The following is a 27247-nucleotide window of genomic DNA, read 5'->3' on the forward strand; positions in this document are numbered from 1 at the left end:
GAGAGCGGCTACCAAGAAGGCCTGCCAGCACTCCCCTCCCCCTACGCTCCACACGCTTTGGAGACATCAAGCTCAGCTGCCCCCACGATGCGGCCACCAAGCCTGGGTGCTGTAAACGCAGCTGGCGAAATCCCTCCTTCCACACTGGCAGACTGGCTTCCTTTCACTTGCGCGAGGAAAAGGAAGGTGGAGGAAAGCGTCCAGGGATTTGGAAACAAGTGGAGGAACAGGTGGTGTGATGGTAAAGGGTTTTTCCAATGGCTCCCCTACCCCACAAGCCCCCAATAGCTAGGGATGCTGGAGGTTGCCAGGTACACCTGAGGGACGGTAGACAAATGTAGCAGCAAAACATGTGTTCTTTCATCGCACTGTTAGCAAGTTTTACATCTAAGTATTATTAAATTTCTATTTGACACCCAGGAGAACACAAGAACATGACAAATAACCTTAAATGGGGGCTTGACTCACAGGTGGGAAGGACATTTAAATAGGTCCACCTAGTTTATTGAGGCAAGGGTGGAAGCTGGTTTGTACAAGTCATACCGGTAGAAAGCAACCAGAAGTTCAAATCAACTATTTGCAGCCCCTGTTCCTGGGCACCAGTGGCCTCTCAGCCTCTTCTTCAAACCCCTACAGTGTTCCTGGGGCAGCCCCTCCCCACCCCACCCCACTCTGTACCTTTCCCAGAATACAGGACCTCAGGCAAGAGAGATACCAGCCCCATTAATCACTTCTGAACCCCAATCATATTAGGGAAAACCCAGAACGGAGACAGGACTCAGCCATGCTCACAGGGCAGATTCTTTTGCTGCTTCCAGCCCCTCATTCCCGCCCTAATTGTAGGGCTCTGCATTATAGCCCGTAATTCATGCCTCCCTAATTAAGGCTGTCAACAGCCCCATTGTAAAGCTGGAAAATGTACAGCACCTGCTCTCTTGGAACCCTGTGCCAGGTGTGTGGGGGGCTTGCCAAAGGGTGCATTGATTGGCTTTTCGATCGCAGTGTCTGGCATTTAAGTTTGATTCTGGGAGCAGGGATGATAGCCAAGGGGTCTCTTGTTGCCAGGTATCCAGGCACAGGAAGGTGGTGAGACTAGAATATAGGAAAGTCAGGGGATTAAAGAGTATACTCTTAGCACGTCTTGCAAGACCATGCCTCTCCCCTAGAGGGAATGCTGGGGAGTTTGCAGAAAGTAAAATGGCAAGACTAAACAGAGTAGCCATTGGTTGGTGTTATGGGCTGGTGCTTGCTGCGATGGGGCACCTGAAGCACAGTTGCTCAGGCGGACTGCTCTTCAAAGGCACTAATCCTATCTGCAGTGAGGCTGGCAGGAAGAGAAGGGAAAGGACAGAGCCCTGAACTTGACCCTCTTTTTCCTGCTGGGCAGCCTTGGCCCTCACAAGCTGAGACTCTGCCATGCTGAGAATACATTCTCGGCCTATTTAACAGACCAGGTCAAAAAGCTGAGAGAAGCCTCAAAGATTGAGGAGGTGAGAAGCAGAGTCTGAGATGGTGAGGGCAGGAGGCAGTCAGTTGGGAAGTGCTTGTTTTTGTGCTCTTGGTCCTGATGTGTTCCAGGGAAGGAGGCTTGTGCTGGACTAGATTCACCAGGGCCTACAGGCCTTTCTTTTACCCTGGAGCCATAGAGGGGGCTGGTCTCACTGGGGAGTGAAGCCTGGCCCTGGGCCCTGCAAGAGGAGGAGGAAAGCTTGTGTGGGCTGAGTCGACAATAGGTAATTGGATTGTAATCACTGCCTGGCTTCCTTGCGCCATTGGGGGCGCTGAGCCTTTCACTGAGCAATCAGCACTGCGTGGTGGGAGGGGTAGAGATTCAATAGCAAATCCCAGGTGGAGAGCCAAGGAGGAGGAGCAGCAGATGGGCAAATTTTGTCTCTCCCTCCCCTTCCTTGTCCAAATGACGCTGGCTGCCTATTAGCTATTTACCAGCAGACCCGAGGTGGAGCCAAATCTTTTGTGAAAGTCGAGTGGAAGGCCAAGATGGATGGGTACAGGGCGAGGGTTTTGGGGAGACCTATTCCCCGCTATTCTGTGTTGAAAGACGTGCTGGTGGAAAAAGAAAGTGCATTTAGGAGCACAGGTAGAGGCGGCAAAGGCGGAAGGAGCAGGCAGCAGAAGAGCCGTGGACCCCCTGCTCTCCAAACCTACTGGTGACCAGAGCTGGGTTTAGTGTATTTGTGGAAGACTCTCACCCTTAACCCTCCCCAGGGGCTACTGTCCCAGGCAACCCAGAGGTATCTATGGCCCTCATAAACTGGCCTCTGGGGCTCCCCACCAAGCAAAGGAAACAATTTATCATCTGGAGGGAGGTGCCCTTCATCAAGAAAAAAAAAGGGGAGTGGGGCCCTGTAGGCAGAGGGCAGGGCAAAGTGGCAGGAGGCCAGCCTCACTCAGGCTGATGCAGTGCCCAGATGTGCCAGCCAGTCAGCCCGCTTGAGTTCCAAGGCCTGGAGGAAGCCTTGGACTCGCTCTTCCCGTCGGGCTGAGAGTTTGTGCAAGCGTGTCCGTCGGAGCTGGGCGTCCCCACTGGCCTGGAGCCCCTCCTGCAGCAGCTGCTCTGTCACTGCAGCCTGGTCCCTCTCCAGCTGCTGCCTCTTCCGCTCCTCTGCGTACATATCTCGGGCCTTCTGCTAAAGACAAGTGGGGATCAGGTGAGATCACGTTTAGACGGGGACGGAACTGAGATGGAGGAGGTAGGGGTCTGCCAAGTTAAATGGAACAGTGGGGAGTTTGTACGCAATTTGGAAAGGTTTAGGAGTAGGATGGTGATGGGTGGTGCCTGTGTGCTACAGGCAGGGGGCTGTTCTGGGTGCATCCTGGTTTGTTTTGGGTGGGAGCATCTGTATTTCTTGAAATTCTTCTCAGGTTTGTACTTGGAAGGGAATCAGCAAACGTGGATCTGACTCCTGGTCCCCCCCAACTAGCACTGCGGCTTTGGGTAGATCCTCTCCTAACCTCATTTCTTCATCTGTAAAGTGGGGGTTGTGCCTACCTTGGAGCATGGTTTAAGGATTCGAGATAACATATGTAAAACCCCCTCTAGCATATAAGCAGGCTCTCAAACAAACAATAATTTTAAACATTATTACTGTCTATTCTCTGCTGCAAGGCAAGTCCTATTCCAGCCTGGGGTACATCCGCAGGGTCCTTTCCTTTGGCTTCCCAGCTCACTCTAACGGTGCCATCCTCTCAACTCCCTAAGCTATTTTACAGAGTTGGGCTCCAGACTTGCCTCCCGTTTGGGGCTAGCCTGACTCTTTCAGCAAATGACCCTATTGTGCACCTTCTGAGAAGCAGCTTCAGCACTCTTACGCCACTTCCTGCATTCTGCCTAGTAGAACAGGTATTAGTATCCATAGTCCCCTTTTTCTGTTGGAAAGTAAGCTCCCCAGAGCCCTCAGAGCTCTGACACCAGGTAGGGGATCATACTCCCTGGGAGCACTTCTCATACCCTGTGTGTGTCTCCAGACAAATCATAAACTCCGAGAGGGCAGAGACTGTGGCTTTTCCTCGGGCACTTAGGGTGCCCTGGACATGGGAAATACTCAATTGACTGACTGCGTGATCCGCGGGCAGGGAGGCTGCACCTGGCGACGGGAACATCCCTTTGGAGCAGAACCAAAGCCTTGCTTTGCCTCACCGATGTGCTCTGCTCCTGCAACTTTAACCAGCCGCAAGCCTTTCTTTGCGCCAGAGCTCCTCCGGCCAAACCCATTCTATGTGGGAGAAATGATTTTGCTGCCGAGTTGGGGTCCTATACCCTGATGACTGTTACCACATAATTCCACCTTATATTATGGTATTGGTGTACATGTCTCTGTCCTACTCGGCCTGTAAACACCTGGATTGCTCTGTCTTTAAGGAATATCTTACATGTGCACAAGTACTCGACTCCCGCAATGGAGCTCGGGAGGTACTTTCTATTGGAGACAGACATGGAAGTTCAGAACAGGAAGTGATCCGCTAAGGACACTCAGCAAGGAAAGTTTACTGCATGAATAAAGGTGACCAATGAAACCTCTGGAATATCCCCCTACAGGCATTCAAGGGTACTCTTCTACTATGATAATGAGCACACCCGTGGAGCTATGAAGACTAAAACAGGCTTGGGAAGTTGCTGCTAAGGCTCTCCATCTTGTTGGGAGGGCTTCTTCCTGGCTTCGGTTAGGCGGAACCCTGCGTCCTAGGTACAGGACCTCATTGGGGGCTATGGAGATGCTCAGGATACAGTCTCAGCAACCTATGTGTTTACAGGCTGATTAGGACACAGATCTCTAAACAAAGTCCCTAACAAGGTAGAAGGTGGTCAGGGAGGCAAGAGAAAGGGCCATGCAGCTCAGAGGAGAGAGAAAGTGGCTGGTGAAGGCTGAGGACCAATGAAACCTCATGGACAAGCAATATCTGAGCTGGGCTTTAACCAACACGGAGGATTTGGATAACGGTGGGGTGTATGGTGGGGGGGAGATCAGGAAGTGGGAATAATGGGCAAAGACATATGATGTTGATTGAAGAGCTTGATCAGGCCAGAGTGAGTCCTCCTGGAGCACTAGGACTCGAGAAGTTCCTGTCCACAGGACCCTCTCACCTCTCTAAGCCTAGTTCTTAATCTGCAAAAGGGGTATGACAGTATCCACCTCACTGGGTGATTTGAGGAAAAATGAGAACATGAATGCCTAACCTAGTGCCAGATATTAACAGTTAGCTATTCTTCCATGACCACTGCTTAAGGCTAGGGCTAAATAGGCTAAGTTCTGGCAGGACAGAAAGGATGGGGGCGCCCAGCCAGATGGAGGAAATACAGGGCTGGTTTAAAGTCGCTCCGTGCAGCTCAGGCTTCTTGCAAATGGCAGCCCCAGACTGAGTGCCAGGCAGGTAGGCTGTAGCCACGGCAGAGCCTGGCCCCTCTCCGCCAGCGATCTGCACCTCACTGTTAGGGTGACGGAGTCAGAGAAGACCCTAAAGACCTCTCACTTTAGACAAGGACACCAGAGGCGGAGGCAGGAAGGGACTGGCTAAGTCACACACAGTGTGTTGAAATTCCCTTGGTTTCTCCACTAAGGTGGCTTTTGGAGAAGAGTTAAATATGAAAGCTTACATGAAAACACCTGAGTGCTTAGACCCTCAATATGTAAGCTGCCAACACCACACACCCTACTATTACTAAGAGTCCTAATCAGATGGAGGTGACTCTGCCTCCAGTATCAAGATCTGGCGATCAAAGCTAAGACCGTCAGGGAATAATGCCCAGTCTCTGAGAAACCTTCCCTGGGTTTCCTTGCTAAAAACATTCAAGACTTGTCACTTGGATCCCAGTTCTGTCTCTTATGGTTTGTGTTCCTATTTTTTATTTATTCATGTGCACAAGTGGGGCTAATAATACACTGGGTTGTTGGGAGCATTAAGTGAGATAGTGCATGTAAAATGTTCACAGTGACCGAAACATAGTAAAAACGCTAAGTGATAGCTACTGTCATCATTATTAACGTGCTTATTAGCAAGTCGCTGGTATGTATAACAGGTGCTCAATCAGTGCTCACCTTTTCTTTTATCCCATCCAGTCAGGCCAGCCCTGAAGCGTGCTATGGTTTATCTAGGACCATACCTGATGAATGTTAGTTCTTTAGAACTAACCTGAAGCATGCTATGGTTCATCTGGAACTGCAGGATGGCCTCACAGAGGTTCCAAAACATGTACTCTGGCCACAGGATGGGCTGGAACACCAGGCAGGAGTGGGAAGTCTGGAAAAGGTGAGGAAGAACAGAGTTCAGTTTAGTAACATCCTTGGGCAGGCTTCCAAAGGAGCAGGCCGAGCAAGCCCCAGAAGCGCAGAGATGACACGGCATGAGCATTCTGAGCTGCAGCTGCTGCGGCCAGCCCTGTTGCACTCACTAATAGGGGAGGGGTCATCTGAGGCAGTCAGATCACCTGCCTGGAGCAAGGCAGGGTGAAAAGAAGACTAGAGCAACATTTGCACCGGGATTTTTCTAAGAGCCAATTTTAGGACTATGAAATCACATCTGGATTATGTCATTGGCTCTTGGCCCTTAGAGGTCATCTGGGAGACACGCTGTCTGATAAAAGTCAGCAATGAACAAATGGAAGCTGCTATTGTTATTTGTATATAGCAGAGTATGGCACGGTGGCTAAGAACATAGGCCGTGGGGCCAGACTGCCTCGCTTTGAATTCTGGCTCCACCACTTACCATCTATTTGACCTGAGGAAAATTACTTAACCTCCCTGGGCCTCATTTCCTCAACTGTGAGACTGGGGTAATAAGAATATCTAGTTTTTAAAGTACTATGAAAATCAAGCAAGATGATATACAGAAAGCAGTCAGAGCACAGAGCTGTGTGAACTTTAATAATAACCACTGATGTGAGAATCCCTTTGGGAATATTCTTGACAGCCACTGCTGGATACGTTCAGCAGTGAGGAAGGAATTCAGTACCTCAAGGGGGATAACTTTAGTTGTCGGATAGTTTGTTATGCTAAACCAATGTCACCTTCTCTGGAACTTCTACCAAGGTCTCAGGTCTTTGGAACAAGTTTGTTTCTTCTTCAAAGTGTAATTCTTTCAAATATTTGAAGGTTAGATTAGAGCTGTTACCTGTTCCCAAGGTTGTAATGACTTGTTCACGGTCTTTGCCAACAAATTATAAATTTTAAGACAGTAGGTATTATTTCTGACTCAGTCACTGCCATATTCCCAGCACAAAGCAGATACTCAATGTTTTTTTCCCAAGGGAATAAACTGTCATCATGCTCCCCTTTTCCAAACCACTATCCTTCATTCGTTCCTTATAGGACATCGTGTCCAGGTTGGCCTTTTCTGATAAGTCCGCTAGTTTCCCAAGTGGTCTCTTAAAACTCAATGCCAAGAAGTAAACTATCCAGACATGATCTGACCAGCAGAGTAGGCCACAGAACCATAAGCTGCACATTATCCTTCTTTCAATATAGCCAAAGACTGAAAGTATCTGCAGAAGCTAAATCTTGTTAGTTCACTTTTAAGACTACGGTCCATTAAAATTTCTGGAACTTTATCATGTGAATTGCTTCCAAGCTGAGTCTCTCCCTCCAACTTCTTGAACAAGGACTCTCCCCTGTCATAACATGACCCAGGGGTCAAGTTAACAGATGATAGAGAGTTTTAAGCAAAGACAAATTTATTTAACTATGAGCTTTTGGGAGACTACTTACACTGAACTGAGAGGCAATGGCACCTAAGAATTTGCATATGGTTTATATCCCTTAGGGACTGTACTTGCATAGATGTGGCCCTTTATTCTGAAGGAGAGAGTCTAGTAACTGCAAAGCAATGTTGTAGCCCAGAGGTGCTGGCGTGCTTGGCAGGTTACCAGGGCAGGAGCTTATGCTCAGAGACATAAAGCAGAAGTCCAGTTCCTTGAACAAGGGCCCAGGTGAAGTTTTCATAACAGCTGGATAGCCTTGATTTTTCTTCTAGGAGCTTTAGAAAGCAAGAAGCACACAGGTTCAAAAAGCCAGGGACAGATGAGAAAGAGCAAACATTACCAGGCACAGCCTGGAGACATCTCTCCAGATTTTAGGCTCCCTCCCCCACCAAGTTCTCTGATACCAGCATGGGTGGGAATGGGGATGAGCCTCTCTAATCCATTCTGTGGGTGCAGTAGCAGTTTTCAGCTGACACAAACAGAACGGTGATTGGAAACTACCTACCTGCCAGAGCAGGAAGTCGCTGAGCCTCACTTCCCCGGAAGTCCGTATCAGGATGTCAGGATTAGGAGAATGGCAGGTATAGAGGCACTTATCAAGCAGAGACTCAGAGACATCACTAAGGTGAGCGGGGAAGAGACAAAGATAAGCACACATCTCTTTTTGGATTATTCTCACAGTGAACTTCCTTATATAAAGCTTTCTAGTTTATAAAACACCATCAAATATATCAGTCAACACTACCTGGTACACAGAAGTCCCTCAACAAATGCTTGATAAATTAATGATTTTAATCTTCACAACTACATAAGGTATTTCCATACTCAGTTTATAAATAAGAGCTCAGAGAAGATGATTAGTTTGCCCAAGGTCATTTAGCTGCAGGCCTAAAACCAGATGCACCCACTGGAATGCTGTCCTTCACTTAAGACATCTTGTTTTTAAAATGCATATGCCCTATGACCCTACAATTTGATGAAATATTATGCAACTGTTTTTAATAAAGATAAATCTGAATGCACTGATTGGAAAGATGTCTAAGATCTACTATTAAATGAAAAAAAGCAAGTTTCAGAAAAAACACACATACTCACACATGTAAATTATATGTATACATAAAAAAAGTCTAGAAAGGCACACACCATACTATTACCGTGTTTCCCCCAAAACAAGACCTAACCGGAACATAAGCCCTAGCATGATTTTTCAGGATGACATCCCCTGAACATAAGCCCTAATGCATCTTTTGGAGCAAAAACTAATATAACACCCAGTCTTATTTTCGGGGAAACATAGTAACAGTGATTGTCTCTGGAAGGCTGGATAAGAAGGAAGCAAAGACCATCTCTTTATACTTTATGTACCTCTGTTGTTGTATTTATTATAGAGAACATTTTTAAAACCTTAAATATGAGAAAGAAATAAAAGGCATCCAAATTGGGAATGAAGAAGTTAAATTATCACTCTTTGCAGATGACATGATGCCATATATAGAAAACCCTAAAGACTCCACCAAAAAGCTATTAGAAACAATCAACGAATACAGTAAAGTTGCTGGCGACAAAATCAACGTACAAAAGTCCATTGCATTGCTATATACTAACAATGAAATCTCAGAAAAAGAAATACAAAAAAACAATTCCTTTTGCAATTGCAGCAAAAAGAATAAAATACCTAGGAATAAACTTAACCAAGGATGTGAAGGACCTATATGCTGAAAACTATAAGACAGTTTTGAAATGAACTGAAGAAGACACAAAGAAATGGAAAGACATTCCGTGCTCATGGATTGGAAGAATCAACATAGTTAAAATGGCCATATTACCCAAAGCAATATACAGATTTAACGCAATCCCCATCAAAATCCCAATGGCATTTTTTTAAAGAAATAGAACAAAAAAATCATCAGATTTGTTTGGAACCACGAGAGACCCCGAATAGCCAAAGCAATCTTAAGAAAAAAGAACAATACTGGAGGTATCACACTCCCTGACTTTAGCTTGTACTACAGGGCTACAATAATCAAAACAGCATGGTATTGGCAGAAAAACAGACACATAGACCAATGGAATAGAACTGAGAACCCAGAAATAAAACCACATAAATATGGACAGATAATTTTTGACAAAGAAGCTAAAAACATACAATGGAGGAAAGACAGCCTCTTCAATAAATGGTGCTGGGAGAATTGGATAGCCACGTGCAAAAGAATGAAACTGGACTGCTATCTGTCACCATGTACTAAAATTAATTCAAAATGGATCAAAAACTTAAGCATAAAACCTGACACAATAAACTGCATAGAAGAAAACATAGGTACTAAACTTATGGACCTTGGGTTCAAAGAGCATTTTATGAATTTGACTCCAAAGGCAATGGAAGTAAAAGTTAAAATAAACAAATGGGACTATATGAAACTTAAAAGCTTCTTCACAGCAAAAGAAACCATCGACAAAATAAAGAGGCAACCAACTGAATGGGAGAAGAGTTTTGCAAACAGTTCCTCCGATAAGGGGCTAATATCCAAAATATACAAGGAACTCATGCAACTCAACAACAAAAAAACCCAATTGAAAAATGGGCAGAGGACCTGAAGAGACATTTCTCCAAAGAGGACATACAAATGTCAGAGAAATGTCAGAGAAATGCAAATAAAATGCAAATAAAAACCACAATGAGATATCACCTCACCCCAGTCAGAATGGCTATCATCAACAAGACAAATAGTAACAAGTGTTGGAGAAGCTGTGGAGAAAAAGGAACCCTCATACACTGTTGGTGGGAATGCAGATTGGTGCAGCCGTTACGGAAGGCAGTGTGGAGGTTCCCCAAAAAATTACGAATAGAATTACCATATGACCCAGCAATCCTTCTCCTGGGTATCTACCCAAAAAATCTGAAAACATTTATACATAAAGACACGTGTGCTCCAAAGTTCATTGCAGCTTTGTTTACGGTGGCCAAGACATGGAAACATCCAAAATGTCCTTCGATAGATGAATGGATAAAGAAGTTGTGGTATATATACACAATGGAATACTATTCAGCGGTAAGAAAAGATGATATAGGAACATTTGTGACAACATGGATGGATCTTGAGAGTATAATGCTAAGTGAAATAAGTCAGACAGAAAAAGCAAAGAACCATATGATTTCACTGATATGTGGTATATAAACCAAAAACAACAAGAGAACAAGACAAATGAGAAACAAAAACTCATAGACACAGACAATAGTTCAGTGGTTACCAGAGGGTAAGGGGGGGTGGGGGATGGGAGATGAGGGTAAGGGGGATCAAATATATGGTGATGGAAGGAGAACTGACTTTGGGTGGTGAACACACAATGGGATTTATAGATGATGTAATACAGAATTGTACACCTGAAATCTATGTAATTTTACTAACAACTGACACCCCAATAAATTTTTAAAAATTTATTAAAATACTTTCTGATAATATTAAAAAAATAAAATAAAACCTTAAATTTAAGTCATATGGACCCTGAAACACTGCAAAAGAATCCACATTATTTAGGATTAAAAAAAAAAGGGGTTGGGGGCAGCCAGATGACTCAGTTGGTTAGAGCGCAAGCTCTGAACAACAGGGTTGCTGGTTTGACCCCCACATGGGCCAATGAGCTGTACCCTCCACAACTAGACTAAAGACAACCAGCTGCTGCTGAGCTTCAGGAGGGATGGCCACATGGCTCAGTTGGTTAGAGCATGAGCTCTCAACAAGGTTGCTGGTTCAATTGCCGCATGAGATGGTGAGCTGCGCCCTCCACAACTAGATTGAAAACGACTTGACTTGGAGCTGATGGGTCCTGGAAAAACACACGGTTCCCCAATATTCCACAAACACAAAAAAAAGGCAAAATGATCAGCCCTCAGTTTTGATAAGAACTACTTCCCCAGACAGACACTCAGAAAGGAGATGGTGTAAAACTTTCCTGCCCACGGAGAGAGAATATTGGCAAGGCTGGTGTCTGTTGGTTCCAAGAACACTGTTTACCTGTTCTACCAAGTACACAGAGGCAAATCTGAAATCTCCAAGTGTTGCATTTGAAATCTCCAAGAGTCGTGTCTTGCGAAGGCAAAATTTGCATCTCTAGAAGACAAAATTTCTTGGTGGGAACATTCTTCTGGGACCATAGTCAAAACAGCAGAGAGATCTGGGCTGTGTTCAAAATGAGACTATACTTACTCGCTGTGTTGCATGCTTTTGGGTAAGTTACTCCATCTCTCAGTCATCTTTTTGCAAACCACAGAAGAAGCTTTATTTTCTGTACCATCATATAAGAAACAATATTCACGACTGTGTAATAGGAAGGGCTCTGGTTAAGATTTCCCTGATAACCTGACAGTCTGTCTTGCCGGCATGGTCTTAATTCTCTAAGAAATGTGAAAACCCTATACAATCAACATAATTTCTCAGCTCTCTTATCTTTGAAATGGGCACATTTTGTCCTATCTACTTATAGGTTATTGTGAGGGGCAAATCAAATGAAATAACAAATTTGAATGTACCCTGGGAACTATAAAGTGCTATATAAATAAAGAAGAAGAACAAACATTAGTTCCAGTCCCACCACTTTGCTGTGTGACTTTGGATCCTCACTTAATGTCTCTGAGTTTCAAATGTGCCTGATAAAAGTTTCTTCTACCTACTTCAGGCAGTGGGCAGAATTCTTATCAATATGGAGGTAACTCTAAAAAGAAGATAAAAATACCAAAATGAAAACAGAATATCTGTGCTTTTGCCAACAAAAATCCACCACTAAATGGCATTAGTTGTCTACATAAAGACTTTTAAGAAATAATATCTATTCAATAAAATACCAATTTTCACCTATAAAGTTAGAATGGTTTACATTTTTAAAAAATCTTGGCAAAAATAAGGTAAAATGGATACATCCAGACCCCAATCCTGAGGAAACAATCCAAAATGCCAAGAGTTAAGTTCATAGATTTCATTGTAGCATTATTTATAATAATGAGAAAGTGAAAACAGCTTATATAACCAACAAACAGCAGAACGGTTAAGTAAATTAAAGCAAAATATATTCTATAGCCATTAAAAATAATGATATGAAGAATTGTTAAAAACACGAGACATGGAAAAGTGTTCATATGACAACCTTAAGTGGACAAAGCATGATTCAGGTTGTAAACTGTTCACAGTGTGACTTCTTCTGTTATAAATATTTGTGTCATAATTGGCCTTGTTTAAAAAGATTACCGGCTGAACTCCCAACCATGGCTGATCACTCCTGTTGTCAGCCCCTGCTCTGTCCTGCACATCCATTACTGTGGTACATGCAGCACCATGGACTACTTATTGTGCCCATGAACCAGACTGTGAGCTGCTAAAGGGGAAGCCCCTCCATACATTCATTTCTGTATTCCTGCTCTTCTAGCATTGGACCTTCCTGGGACAGAGAAAGGCTCAATACATGTATGAAAACATGAATGAATTAGTTACTGAAAACAGATCTCAGAAATACATACTGGGGCAGGCCTCGTGGCCCATGCGGTTGGAGCGCCCCTGCTCCTAACACGGAGGTCACCAGTTCGATTCCCACATGGGCCAGTGAGCTGCGCCCTCTACAGCTAAGACTGTAAACAACAGCTCTCCCTGGAGCTGTGCTGCCACTGGCTACCATGTGCCGCCCTGAGCGGCTAGTGGCCAGTGTGAGTGGCCGGCAGCCAGGGGAGCGACCCAGCATGAGCGATCGGCAGCTGGTGAGAGCTGCCATGGGCTGCTGTGAGCAGCTGACCAGCGACTGGTGACCCACTGCGGGGGGAGAAGGGGGGTGGGATGTGCAAGGCTCATAATACCAGCATGGGCCAGGGAGCTGGGTCCTACACAATGAGACTGAGAAACAACGGCTTGAACCAGAGTGGTGGGGAGGTGGGAGGCAGAAGAAGGGGGAAAAGCAAAACAAAACAAAAACATACTGGTTTTCTGAATGTAAAAGCTTATAGGCTAAAAAAAAAGTCTTTGACAAAGTATTTTCAAACAACCTAGAACCCAAACACAGGTAGTAGACACTGCACAACTTAATGGGAAAGATCAACACAATTAATTAAACACACACACACAGGAAGAACTAGAGGAAATGCTTAAAATATAATGAAAATGTGAGCACGGAGTTGCTGAGAGTGGGATCCTGGGAGATTTAAATTTTCATCTTTATACATCCAGTAGTTTGCAAATATTCTGTAATGAACATGTATGACCTTTATAATTATAAAAGTATGTGTGTAGTGGGGGGACGTTTTCTTTTTAAAAGAAGTATGCTTGGAACAATGAAAATGTGCTGGAAATAGTGATGATTATACAACACTGTGAATATACTTTATGCCACTGAATTGTACGCTTAAAAATGGATAAAACAATAAAACTTATGTTATCTGATCATAATTTAAAAAAACACAGAACATCTTCTGGAAGGATATAGGCACAAGTATTCAACAAGATAATGGCTCCTTCCTAATAAACTATTTATTTTAGAGAATGGCCAACCTAAAAGAAAATCAATTTAAAACCTATAATGGAGATATGGCAACAGCCTCTTGAAGGGAGACCTGGCAACAGTGAGTATCAACAAGACAGTGAATGGCCTTGCATCAGGAAAAAGGGAGAATAAGAACGTGTCAGTGTGTTTCCCTGCACCATTTTGGAAAGGTAGACCCTTTCCAGAAGGTACTGGGAATGTGCCTTGTGATAACAACATACAAGTAGTACATTTCTCTAGCATTGAATTAATAAAGAAGATGGTGAAAACCATAGGCTTTGGAGGCAGATGGACCTGAGCTGTTCCACATAGTAACATATGTGAGACTTTGGGCAGGTTAAATAACCTTTTAAAACCTTAGCTGGTCTTATGAGGCGAATAATATTCACTACCTTATGTGAAAATTAAGTGAGAATATGTATGATAAACTCTTAGCCTAGTGCCTGCCTCATAATAAGATTCAATAAATATTAGGTTGTAACTTTTCTTTTTATACTGTTATTGTTCATTTCAACCTTCCTATATGGCAGTCAGTATACTGTAGTGAATGAAAACAAGGCTCTGGAGCCAGGCGGAAATCCTAGCCCCAAGTTCTAAGAACTATGTGAACTTGAACGAGTTCACTTCCCTGTGTTTCAATATTCTCATCTTTAAAATGGGGATAATAATAGTATCTACCAACACTGGGTCTAAGGATGAAATGAAATAATGTACATGGAGTACATTAGCAAAAGCTTGGTAAAGAGTAAATGCCCAGTAAATGTTAGCTATTATTATTATTATTATTAACACTATTGTTTTAAGAGGAAGACAAAGGCCTACAGGGGGTCAAGAGACCTGCTCAAAGTAACTCAGTGAAACAGAGTTTATTAACTATCCTTTAAGCTCAACCTAATCCCTTTTCTATAATTCCAGACTCAAACAATCTAACATTAATATTGTTAGGAAAAACATATACCCTGGAAGAAAGGAAAATGAGGAATTGGATGGTGGTAATGAGAGAAGAGGAACATTCCGGCTACTGGAAGAGTAGAGCCTGACTGTAATTCACTCACTGCCTGTTATAAAGGCAGATTTGTCTTAATTTGAATAATGTAAAGAGCACCACCTGAGGCCCCGATCACCCCAGTCTGAGCTGAACACCAAGTTTCCTGAGCTCGTGGGTTGAGACATCAGCTTCCTTACCCCAGTGACCCTGCCCAGCCCACACCATGTCTGCGTGACTAACTCCACAAAGGCAAGTTACTAAACCATGCAGGGCAGAGAAAAGGGATATGGGAAAACTTGCTGGGCAAGAAGCAGGAAGAAGATAAAGGTCAGTGGTTATTGCAATGTCGTAGAGTATAAAAAGCACGCTGAACTAGGAGTCAAGATGGATCAGAGCTCTAGTTTTAGGCATGAATGCATATTAAATCTGCTTGCTAAATAGCTTTCTCTCTTTCTAGCATAAACATCTGCCCCATAGTATATTTAATATACAGTTGATGGATTCCACGTATAAGGACACTCGCAGGTCAAATCCGTGTTGTTCAAGGCTCAATTGTAGTTTTGATCCGTGGTTAGGAATCCACAGATGTGGAAGGCCGACTGTAGTTACATTCAGATTTTCCACAAGGGTGGTTGGCACAGCTAACCGTCACATTGTTCAAGAGTCAACTGTATTATTTCATTCATACAAAAGACTACATGGGACATTAATCGTGAAGCACAGTAATATAGTGAACAAATATGAAATCACCACCCCCCAAGCCAAGAATTAGAAATTATCAATAACGTGCATCGACTTACCTATCTCATCTTCCTGCCTGGCCCCCATCTGCCCACTTAGCAAGTATCTTAATTTTTTTCCTCAACAGTTACATTTTTAATCCACATTGTAATTGATCTCTCTATAGCATTTGACACTGGGCAGAGGAGAATGAGCCTTAAGGGAAAAAAGAGAAGGAATAACCAGACAGGTCGGACGAAAACCAAGCCAAGAAAAGAGGGAATTTGTTGCTGTGGGTTAGGAGGGGCATAGGCCCTGCTGGGAACATAGATGTCGGTTTACAATGAATGCTTCTCCTCTACCCAGCCGGTAAAACTTCAGTTTCTCAAAATGCCATGCTAGGCCCTCTTTCCTTCTCACTCCAGCCTCCCCTTAGCTTCCTCACTGCCCCTGTGCTTCAGTTACCACCCACACAGATGATCTCCACACTGCCATTTCTGGTCCCCACCTGTCACCTGTCAGATGACATCTATGTTCAACCCCTACCGTGTATGCCAAACCAAATCCCTGACCTTCTTCCTCAACCTGGCTCCCCTCTCAGGGTTCCCTGGCACAGTGAAGGGCACCACCACCTACTGTTTTCTAAGAGAAAAACCCTGCGGTTACCCTTAACACACCCTTTTACGCAGAGTCAGTCCATCAAGTCCTTTTATCTACTTTGCAGCTCTTGATGTAGCGTCTATTCGATCTATTCCACCACCATAATCCAAGTCCCTTCCAGGGACTCGGTACTTGAATTACCACAAGAGCCTTCCAACAGTCTTTCTGCAACCAACAGACTCCTCACACTACTGCCTCTTTCCCCAGTTAGTGCTTATTCTTTCTTAGATCACTTATTTCCTTGGGGGAAGCCTTCCCTACTCGGTCTCTTCCTCTTATTATAAATTCTTGTCATACTATGCACCGATGCCTTTATAGCATTTATCACCATTATAATTTTATACTAATTTGTATAATCTTGATTAACGTCTGTTTCCCTTGCCAGAATTCCACAAGAGCAGGAAATACATAATTTTATTGTTACCACTGTATCCCCTATGTACAGCAATGTGCCTGGCCTTTCGTTGGCACTTAAAAGATACCTGTTGAATGAATGAATGAATAATTGATTGAATGAATGAACTATGTGGCACAGAAAGATCACAGAGCTGTTAGGAGGAGAGGGAGTCATAAAATAGCTTTAAAAATGGTCTCCTTTCCTTCTTATCTAACTCCATTCTCACCAAGCAACTTCTTGCTTTTTAATTTCATTTCCCAGGTAGTTGACTTATACCTGAGAAGGGAATCAGAACAACTCCTGGGCCCCAAGATCCCATGTAATATAGGTAAAGGACAAGAATTCTGGAATCAGACAGTTTTCTATCTGAGTCCCAGCTCTGACACTTACTAGCAGAATAACCTCGAGAAAGTCACTTCTGTGCTGAGCTGTTTTCTTATCTATTAAATGGAGAAAAGACTTGAATCTCTCACACGAGATTAATGATTCAATAAAATACAGAACATAACAAAGTATTGCCTGGATTAGTTTTTGATACTATTATTTTGCATTGCTATTGTTATTTATTAATATTATTACCAAAGGTTACACCAATAATATGAGGTGCTGAGTAGACAGATGGCTTCTAAAGTCTCTTCCAGGTAATAATTAGGACTCCATTAGGTTGCTAATGACGAACAATTTTCTTTTTGAAAAATACATGTGTCTTGCATGAAACTGTAACATGGGAGACCTAAAGGACTATACCCCCAATAAACTGCATTCCTGAAAAACATTCTTGGAAAAACACTGCCAAAGGGCCAGGGGCGTATCATTCTTTGCTCTTAAATGTGGGGAAACACCTCCCTCCCCTCTGCCCTAATCTTTCCACATGCTGCCTGATTTAACTTCTGGCCAAAGTACGTGGCTCAGGAGGGATTGCAGGGTTTGGTGCACACCTGTTTTCCCCGTCAGTTACCATGCTAAACAACTGGGATACCTGGGATCCAGCAGGCCTTGCTCCACTCCCCAGGCCATCTCTCTCACAGCACTGCTGATCTCATAACGGGACGTGTATGCAAAGCAGATGTTTAAGAAACACCTGCGGAGGAAGAACAGAATAATTTACCAAAGGGACTAAGAACGGAATCACTGATTCCAGAGCACCCCTTCCCTGGAAGGACAAACACACACCAAATGTTAACCATGGATACCTCCGAAAGGTCGGATTATGAATTTTTTGTGTTTCCCAAGTTTTCTAGGAATAAACACGCTATTAGTTTTATAATAAGACAAGTACTAAGTGACCTTTATTACCCTCCTAACCCTCTCCCCTTCTACCTCCAACAGCTTTCAGAGGAAGTGAATCCACTGTGATATTAGCACAAGCAAAGGACAACAGGAAGGAAATCTGATGCAAAACAAATCCACTGCCAAACATATATTCCAAAGCCACACGAAATGAAGTTTGTTTTACTGAACTCTGTTCCCCTCTGCATCTGCACAACTCCCAAGGTCATCCTACCCGGGTTAAAGGAACGGGACAGAAAAAGAATTTCTTGAAGGATCTGTCTTCAGAGACAGGAATAAGGCTACATTCCCAGCCTACCCCAATGAAGGAGGAAGAGGATGAGACTCTATGTGTGGGTACACATACATATATAACATGCTGTTGTAGAACCATCTCTGGTCCGCCCTGCCGATGGATGAGGAGGTTTCTGAGCATCCCAAATCACCCCCCATTGCCTCCGTACCAAATGCAGACCAAGGAAGGCAGGGTGTCTCCCTAAACTAGGAGGGAGTCAAAGACTGAGATAGGTCCCCAAGGGGAAATCTAAAAACTTACTGGTTGTAGTTCTTGGTGCCCTGCACAGCTTGTGCGATCAGCTCCTGGATATCCAAGGGCAGCAAATGCAGATCCCCCAGGACCCGGATACATACCCCATGCTTCTCCAGTTTCTCCCTGATTGTGGGAAAGGAGGCGGGGTTGGGACAGAGCACGTGCTGAGCCGGCGAGAGCAGGGTGCTTCGGCGAAACTCAACCACCAGTTGTTCAGGGCTTCCCTGAGTGTCAGGCACTGTTCCACATGTATTATTTCACTGCATCCCCTCAGCAACTCTGACAGGAGTTTACCACATTCCCCATTCTACAGTGGGAAACTGAGGCTCACATGGGATAGTCGGACAGTGTTGCCCAAGGTCATAGAGACATCAAGTGCTGTGTAAGGACAAAAACCCAGGTATTTCTGGTTGGAGAACGCAAACATAACACCGCTGCCTGTGTCCTTGTCGGCAGGCTACATTTTACATATTTTGTGCTACGCCTGTCCCATTTTGACAAGTGAATAAACTCCTCAAGGACAGAAACGGTTTTGAGTGTTACTGGTTACTTTTGTATCTCCTGGCAAAATATGATAATAATAGTGACATCTAACATTAATTATATGTTTACTAAGTGCCAGACAAAGGTCTAAGTGCTTTTCACACATCAACACATTCCATCCTTACACCAGCCTTGGAGGCAGACCCCATTATCGTTGCCCTTTTACAAATGAGAACACCAAGCACGGGGAGCTTGGGTGACTTGCTCATGATCAGACCGCTGGGGAGTGGAAAGCCAGAATTTGAACCTAGAGAGTCTGGTTCCAGAGCCTGTGCTCCTAATCATGACATTATACTGCCTCCATTTAATGACTCCCACGGTGCACAGGGAGCATGAATTCACTGTTACCCAATCAGCTTCTCTCACCTGGAAATGCTATGGAGAAACTGGACGAGTAATGTTTGGAAAATGGGCCTTAATAACAAGAAGTATACTGTAGGGTGGGGTATCGGGAGGTCCTGGAGAACTCCGATCCAGAGCTGAAGACCACATCCACAGCCTATCCACCCTACAACCTTCAACCACATTTCTTCAAAGATTTAATCACCTTTTTGAGAATCCACTGGAGCTACAGCAGACAAATGTATATTCAAATCAAGGCAGACTGTGAATAAGAATACCTAGATTTAAGTCCTCGTGCCACCACTTACCAGCTGAACTTGCATAACCACTTAGCCTCTCTGAGCCTAGTTTCCCTCACCCTGTAAACTGGGCTGATAACCATCTCTGCCATATTATCGGCAATGGCTTGTGATGAATGAGACAAAGAACACGAAAGTGCTGATTCTCAGGCATCAGGCATATGACGTGAGTGAGGTCTATGCCATTGAAGTTGCTGCAAAAGCCCTGGTAAGGAGGCTGGAGACCTGGGTTCCCAAACTGGCTCTGCCACTAGCTGGCTGTGTGACCACGGGCAAGCCTTTCTCTTCTCTTCACTAGGGTTTAGCTCTCCAACCGAAGAAACTGACCTAGGCCAGTAGTTTTTCCAAAATTCTTTTAGCCAAAGAACTCTTTCTTCAAATCAAATTGTAAACAGAAGCCCGATATGTAAAATAGGTAAATGCAAACCAGCACCCTATACCCCATTCCACCTGGGTTCTTGGCACGGCCACTCCTAGAACTCTGGGGTTCTGTGGCACACTGTTGGAAAACCACTGCTAAGGTTTCTCCTTGCTCTGTCCAGGACTTCATAACCAAAGACCGTTTTCTTCATAACCATTTTCTCTACAACTAACTGATCAGAGTAATCTGTCGTATCTCTACTGCTGTGCATTTGGACTTTTCAGGAACTGTAAGATTGCCTTATCTCTCGGAGGCCAGTGTAGTAGACAACAGCTCAGCTCTGGAGTCAGAAAGATCCTGTCTGTCTTTGGCTCTGCCTGTCTGACAGCTGCGTGACCCAGGCTAAACTTCTCCGGTTTTTACTTTCCTCCTCTCTACAATTGGGATAGTAATGTCCTTCTCATAGGATAATGTGAATTATTAAATGAGAATACATGTTCAGGACCTGGCATAAAGTATAAGCAGTTTAAAAAGGTAAGATTCGTGTCAAGTATAGAAGAATCTGAACACCTGAAATGTGCCCCCATGCCTCCATCCCCAGCCCCTTGGGTGTGAACTCTGAGCCACCTGGGCTCTGCTGAGGACCAGGGAGTCATGTCTGCGGCCCAGAATCTCACCATCCTAATATGGACACAGAAAAGCTGGCTACCCTCCCAACCACCCTGACCCCCACAGGGACAAAAATGACATAAGTGTTCTAGCCCAACTCCACTGGGGCTCTACACTCATCTCTTGGTCCTAGTGCGGGAGATGTTGGGCAGACAATGATTGTAATGAAGACTTTCGGGCAGTCCTCGCTGGAGAGGGTTCCACACTTTAAAGCAAACAAACTCCATCAAGCTTCTTCTTTGCCCGAAACTTTCTGGCTCTGCTCCCTATGTTAAGCTTAAACTTAATGACAGCTAAGAATGGTACTGTCCCTTCTCCTTAAAGACCTCTTATCCATCATCCCATTCCCTTCCAAGAGAACATGCAGGAGAGTATATTAACTTTTTAGGGATGAATGCACAGCAGGAAATGAGTTTTTCAATGTTTCTCTCACTCTATTCCCTTGGCCACAGTTTATCGGGCTTGGAGGGTAGAAATTTGATCTAAAGTGGGCTAATGAAAGTGTTTACTCCTTCACTTAAGGCTGCTCTTGTGAAGCACAGAAAGCAGGGCCTCGGAGAGAAGGAAGTGTACAAAGAGGCTCTACCTAATGGATCTCAGTCCTCGTTTTCGTTTTGCTTGAGGCTGGCTGTACTTGCCCTTGAATTCTATGAAATACCTCTACATCCTCAAACAAATGCCTCCTTTGAAAAAAAGAAAAAGAAAAACTAGCTTGACATATTTGCCACTGAAGAGATCTGACTACCATTAAAAGGGTTCAGAGTTCCTTAAATAAGCCTCAGATAAGAGAGCTGAGGGTTAGGGTAAAGCTGGAGGTGGTGCTCTCCCCTCTGATAGCATCTTACTTTTCTTCCAGCAAAAGGCTGAATTTCTGCCGGGCCATATCCATTAGCCCGTCTACTTCACTCTTGGAGCGTTTGAAGTTCTCAATGCTGAACGCGTAGACCGTCACCTCTCGGATGCCCAGGTTCAAACACCAGTGAAGAGTCTGAGAAGGGAGAGACAAGGAGCTAGGGTACAAGGAAGAATGGGAAGGGAATAAGAGATGCCTCGGCCCGGACTCAGTGCTGGAGCTAAGAGACAGACTTTCCTCCTCCCCGAAGCTGGGTAAAGCTAGGATAACACAGCGCTTCTATCAGAATGTGATCCACCACTTGAGAAACCAAAAACTGTAAACTTGAACTTAATGAGTATTACTATGTTGACGCCACTGTAGATTTTTCCATGTACTGGGAAAGACTCTTCACTGAGAGTAAAGACCTAGGTCTAATCCTTGGCTCCACCATACACTTGCTGTGTGACTGTAGGTAAATCATCCAACCTCTCCAGGCCTAAGTCTCCTTATTTGTAAAAAGAGAGCACAATCCAGCCCCGACAAGGTGGCTAAAGGACAATATAAAAACACAAGGTATTATTACTCACAGCATAACTTCATTATTCTGAGAGGCTGATGGGTTATAATAAAAGCAACAATTGTACAGCAGTGTAGCATTTGAGTCTGCAAAGCGTTTTCACATACATTTCAACTGATTTTTTAAACAACCCCTTGAGACTGGCATTGTTTTCATACCTACTTTATCAATGATTAAAACTGAGGCTCAGAGAGTTAAGAAATGTGTCAAAAGTCCACAACTCTACAGTATGAATCCAGTACATGAAGTTCTAGAACAACAAAAACAAATCTATAGTGATAACTCTTCAGCTTTGTTTCTTCCGTTCTGTTTGAATGTCTTCTGCTCCTTACCTTTAACTTCCAGGCCCCCCATCGTAACACTAATGCCTTCACAGACATACACATAAACCAATTCATCGCCACCTTAGGAAAATTACCAGTGAGAGCCTGATACTGAATAGGCTCAGAGCTATATACCATACAGGGCTTGGCTGGCACATCTGTGTTGGAACCCACCACTGACCTCAGTCAATACAGAGGCCAATAACAATAGCTTCAATGTTTTGAGCACTTCCTTTATGCCAGGTCCTGTGCCACGTGCTTTTCATTGTGCATCTTGTTTAATCCTTACATAATGGCCTGGGGTAGAGATTATCGCTATCCCTGTTTTACAGATGAAGAAACTAAGATAACTCGCTGCAGATCACAGAGCCAGGAAGTGGCAGAGCAGGGGTGCCAATGAGTTCTCAGTGATCCCAGAAGCTTCAGCAATTAAGCACCAGGCAAAACTGCCTCTTACTTAGTCACAAAAGAGAAGCTGGGGTCAACAAACCTAAAGACATCCATAGAGTATTGGAGAGAACCCCACAGCCACTGGCTCAAGGCCAAAAATATCACTGCTCTAGCACCAGGCCATGTTCTTGGGCTGGGAAGTTACAGGCCATATTTATACTCTTCTTAAAGTTAGCTTCACAGAGACTGACATAAGCCATTCTTACTGTAGATTTAATGTTTTCCAGTTTGTAATGTAGAAGATGTTCATGACCTTTGATTAGAATGATGTCCCAATTTGTCTGGTCCTTTTCCCAGTTTAAACACTGAAAGATCTGTGTCTTGAGAAACCCTCAGACTCGGGCAAACTAGGAAGGGTCACCCTACCTTTGCTCCAGAAATGTCACTTTGTAGAATTTATTCTAAAATTATACTAGAAATATTCTACTATTTATAATGTCAACAGTGGAGCAACTAAATAAATTGTCAGATCCTGATAAAATGTTCTATAGTCATCAAAACATATAGTTAGAAAGGCTATATGTCAATCTAGAAAACTACTTGCCAAAATATCAAGTAAAAACAAGGTACTTATTTTTATAGATATAAATTTATAAATTTTTTTAGATATAAATTTTATAAACTTTTTACAGATATAAATTTATAAATGCTAAGTCATGTTAGAACATGTTACAAGGAGGGGCAATTTCGTTCTTATTTCTAATATTCAGTGATGAGTCACTGGATGATTCAAATTTTGTTAATGCCAATATAAGACCTATAGCTAGCAGGCAAGCAATAAAACAGACAACTATGAAAAAACACTCTCAAACCACAGCAAACTCAGGGCCTGGTTTTCTAGCTATAATCCAATTCTCCACAGACTGTACACCTTGGGTTCTGCCACCGACACCCACCTCAGCCAGCTTGTTGAAGCCATGTAAGTGGCCCTCCTTCCGATCTACTTGGCACTTCTTAGCGTAGCGACGGTTCCCATCCATTATAAATGCAATGTGTTTGGGCATTGGGCCTGCCTGTGAAGTAAAAAGACAAATGATGAACACATCACATACTTTTCAGCAATCAAGGGAGACATGACTCCCCAAGCTGATAGGCTTGAGATAGATGATAAAAGCTCCAAGGAAGGGAAATGGGTATTTTATGCTTTTAGCTCAATGAATAGGTATTATTATACATTTTTATTTACTCTTATTTTCATGTTTATTAAGCACTTACTACATGCCAAGCACTACACTACGTTTTTTATACCTCACCTTATATGTCTTTTTATCATATAAATCTATAATAGTATTATTTTCATTTTATAGGTGAAAAAAAACTGAGGTGCAGAGAAGCCAACTCATCTGCACAAGTCATACAGCTAAGAGGCAAAGTGGGGATTCAAACAGATCTGTGTGCTTTCGAGTTCATCTTTTAACCTTAGCTTCTTAACCCTCACCTTGGTTTCATTAGTCTCCAACTGGAAGGCCCAGGAAGGATATTAACAAGTGTGGGCAAATGGAAAGGACATCTTCCACCTAATAGAGGCATTCACTCCTCAGCTCTATCTGATTGCTGACTCATAGCAATGGGGCCTAGTGTTGTTGGATCCTCTAATTTTACAAGAGCTGCCAAACATGAGGATTTTTGTAAAAATTTAAATGTCAGGAGCCATTTCAAAGCAAACAAAAGACACTTTGGAGGCCAAACAAAACTTATCCGGCTTAGAGCAACCTTTCGTTGTCTACCACAGCAAAAATTCACCCCTTTTCCCTCACTGGGTGGCTCTTCACAGACTGCTTCCCCTGCACCTCTCTAACATTTTCTACTTTTGTCCCCCACATGTAGGCATTAAAAAATTTTTAAAAAAAATTCCAGTCAAGTTCTGCAGCTTGTTCATCCTAACACATGACTACAGTGGTTCCCTGAGGAGCTATTTCCGTATCCTGGCCTGCCAGAGTACCCTTAGCATCTGTGTGTGAGCGTGTGTAAGACTTACTGACTCATAAATGCACTGCTACCCACTACTTCACAGTCTGTGGCTGAAAAACAAAACCAAATTGAGTGGCTTCAACTCAAACCTGTCATATGCAAAGGATGTGACATTGTTGTGAATCTTAGAGAAAAAGCTGGGGGAAGATTTGGGGGAGTAAGGGGGAGTATAGGAAATAGAGTGACTATAGACCTCAAATGCCTACAAGACAGCTCCAATAATACCAGTAATTAAGAACTGCTAGACAGTGAGCTAAAAGGTTTCTATGTATGTTTAATTTAATCCTCAAAACAACCATTTAAAGTCACACAGTTAATAAATCATAGAATAGGTCTTTGTTCATGTTTATCTGCCCCCAAACCCCAAACTCAGCATTATGCTCTACCACACCAAATTAAGATTAGTTATTCTGGGGGCGGTCTGGTGGCTCAGGCGGTTAGAGCTCCATGCTCCTAACTCCGAAGGCTGCCAGTTCGATTCCCACATGGGCCAGTGGGCTCTCAACCACAAGGTTGCCGGTTCAACTCCTCGAGTCCCGCAAGGGACGGCGGGCAGCGCCCCCTGCAACTAACAACGGCAACTGGACCTGGAGCTGAGCTGCGCCCTCCACAACTGACTTGGAAAAAAGTCCTGGAAGTACACACTGTTCCCAATAAAGTCCTGTTCCCCTTCCCCAATAAAAATTAAAAAAAAAAAAAATTAGTTATTCTATGTAAATCCAGAGGATAGCACTAAGAAAAATAGATCAACATTCCAGGAGACCAAATTTCAGTTCTCTATGAGAAAGATTTAACAGTCTATGCTGCCCAATGCTACTAGGAGGTCCTTGGCTTCCTGAAAAATGTGAGGGTTAGGACGATAATCTACCAAAAATCTAGACCGGGAAGTTACCCTGCATTGCTAAATTCCTCTCAACATCATAGACTACTCTATTTGAATAACAGGTTTTGATACAAGATTACCCAACTGACCAGGTCAACGGGTGCTGTGGGCCACTGCTCACCTTTATGATGTTGGCACAGAACCGCTCCCACAGTGACAGCTTTCCTTCTTTGATCCATGACATAGTTCTTACCCAAACAGAAGATAAACCCAGAATAAGAAGACACAAAACAGGTAAGCCTAGATAAACAAGAAGACAATCAGAAATCACCAGGCCTTGCAAACAGCTACAGCTGACTTGCAGAAATTCACCTGGACTGCGGAGAGCAGCCAGCATTAGAATCCTGAGATACTGGTCTAAATCTCCTATCTTTCACCTCCCAGAGATTATAAATAAGGCAATGGTAACTTTGAGTCTGAGTGCTTTCCTTGGTCCTCAAGGCATGGCGGACTTTGCTCCCATCCCTTGGTGTCTGCATTGACTTTTTCTGAACATCCAAGTCTGCTTCCTGCCACATCATTGTGTCCACACCCCGATGTTTCCCAGCTTCTTCCTTCTCCACCTTCCCCCAGGCCGTTTCCCACTCTGCGCTCCCAGTTACAAACCCCTTCAGCTGTCACTCCCGTTACCTCCTACCTCAGTGGTCTCCCAATTATTTATCCCTTCACTTGTCTTTTCCATTGTTCCCTTTGTCTCTCGCATGGCTGCCTCCCCGCCTAGTTACCTTTCTTTCGTTCACCTCTTGAACGCGGCACTAGCTCCGTTCCGGCCGGCGCCTTCCAAACGCTCCCGTGGATCGACACTTCCTCACGAACTGGCGCTGGAAGAAAACGTCATCCTTGGGCGCCGGGGCACGCCCCTTCCCCGCCCCTTAGTGGGCGTGACCATGTCCTGCTCCTGCGGGCCGGCTGCAATTCGTGATCCTGGGATCTGGGAGGAGAGCGCGCTCACGTGACCGAGTAGGACCGGCGGCCCGGTTCTAGGCCACGTGCAGGGGACCCGGCTGGGAAAGGCGGGGTCGAGACCACCAGGGGAACCGGAGAGGTCGGTAGATACACAGATTGGGAAGCCTCAAGCGAGCTACGTTACCGAGCAAGAATTTGGAGATCCCCAGCTCAGAAATGTAAGGGATTCTCAGCCGCTGGTGGCAGTTTAGCACTGATGAGAAGGCAGCGCCCTGCTCACGGAAGGCCTTGGAAGGCTTTATAGAGCCCTGGTATAAATCTTAATTCCTTTAACTTTTTGCGGTCTTAATGGATTTAATCGTTTGGCATGTTTTTAGCCCTAGTCAATCGCACAGATGCACTATGATGATTTAAGGCACTCAGACTTGAGGATTTGCAGATTCTTAGGATCTACCCAAAGGAACTCCCAAAACAGGGCTGAGGCCAGAAAGAGCTCTGCTCTAAGAATGACTTCTAATTATAAATAACAGAAAGGCCATCAATTAACCCTGATAGAAAAAGCAAGGGCATTAGCTCTGTACCAAACCTTTGTGGGAAACTGTTGCAAGAATTTGAGGCACTGACAAAAAAATTGGGAGTTCAATTTTCTCAAAATTAAAAAGGAGTCAATAGAAAACCTTTACAATTTTCAAAGAAACTTCTTGTAGTTTCTCACTTCGGGTTGCAGTCAGTCACACCAAAGAACCAAGGCAAAGAAGAAATACTTCACTGG

The 27247-nt window shown here is 44.0% G+C and overlaps 1 protein-coding gene across 4 annotated transcripts; it reads right to left on the minus strand.

Annotated features, from left to right (window-relative positions):
• Positions 1-360: 360 nt before the first annotated feature.
• On the minus strand, positions 361-26425 carry DHDDS (dehydrodolichyl diphosphate synthase subunit). 4 transcript variants are annotated; one of them, XM_081057434.1, is made up of 9 exons: positions 26295-26425; positions 25691-25757; positions 23612-23728; positions 21376-21518; positions 18323-18439; positions 17477-17578; positions 7719-7833; positions 5650-5757; positions 361-2645 (listed from the first exon to the last, which is right to left on the minus strand). In XM_081057434.1, the coding sequence occupies exons 2-9, from the start codon at positions 25751-25753 to the stop codon at positions 2409-2411; spliced, it is 1002 nt and encodes a 333-aa protein (XP_080913560.1). In that variant the 5' UTR covers positions 25754-25757; positions 26295-26425; the 3' UTR covers positions 361-2408. The 4 variants fall into 4 exon arrangements, with proteins under 4 accessions (XP_080913560.1, XP_080913558.1, XP_080913559.1 ...); XM_081057432.1 differs by having other exon boundaries at positions 361-2648; positions 26295-26386; XM_081057433.1 differs by having other exon boundaries at positions 25691-25809; positions 26295-26386.
• Positions 26426-27247: the final 822 nt, after the last annotated feature.

Source organism: Rhinolophus hipposideros, assembly GCF_964194185.1.
Source record: "Rhinolophus hipposideros genome assembly, chromosome: 8".
Classification (NCBI taxonomy): Eukaryota; Metazoa; Chordata; class Mammalia; order Chiroptera; family Rhinolophidae; genus Rhinolophus; species Rhinolophus hipposideros.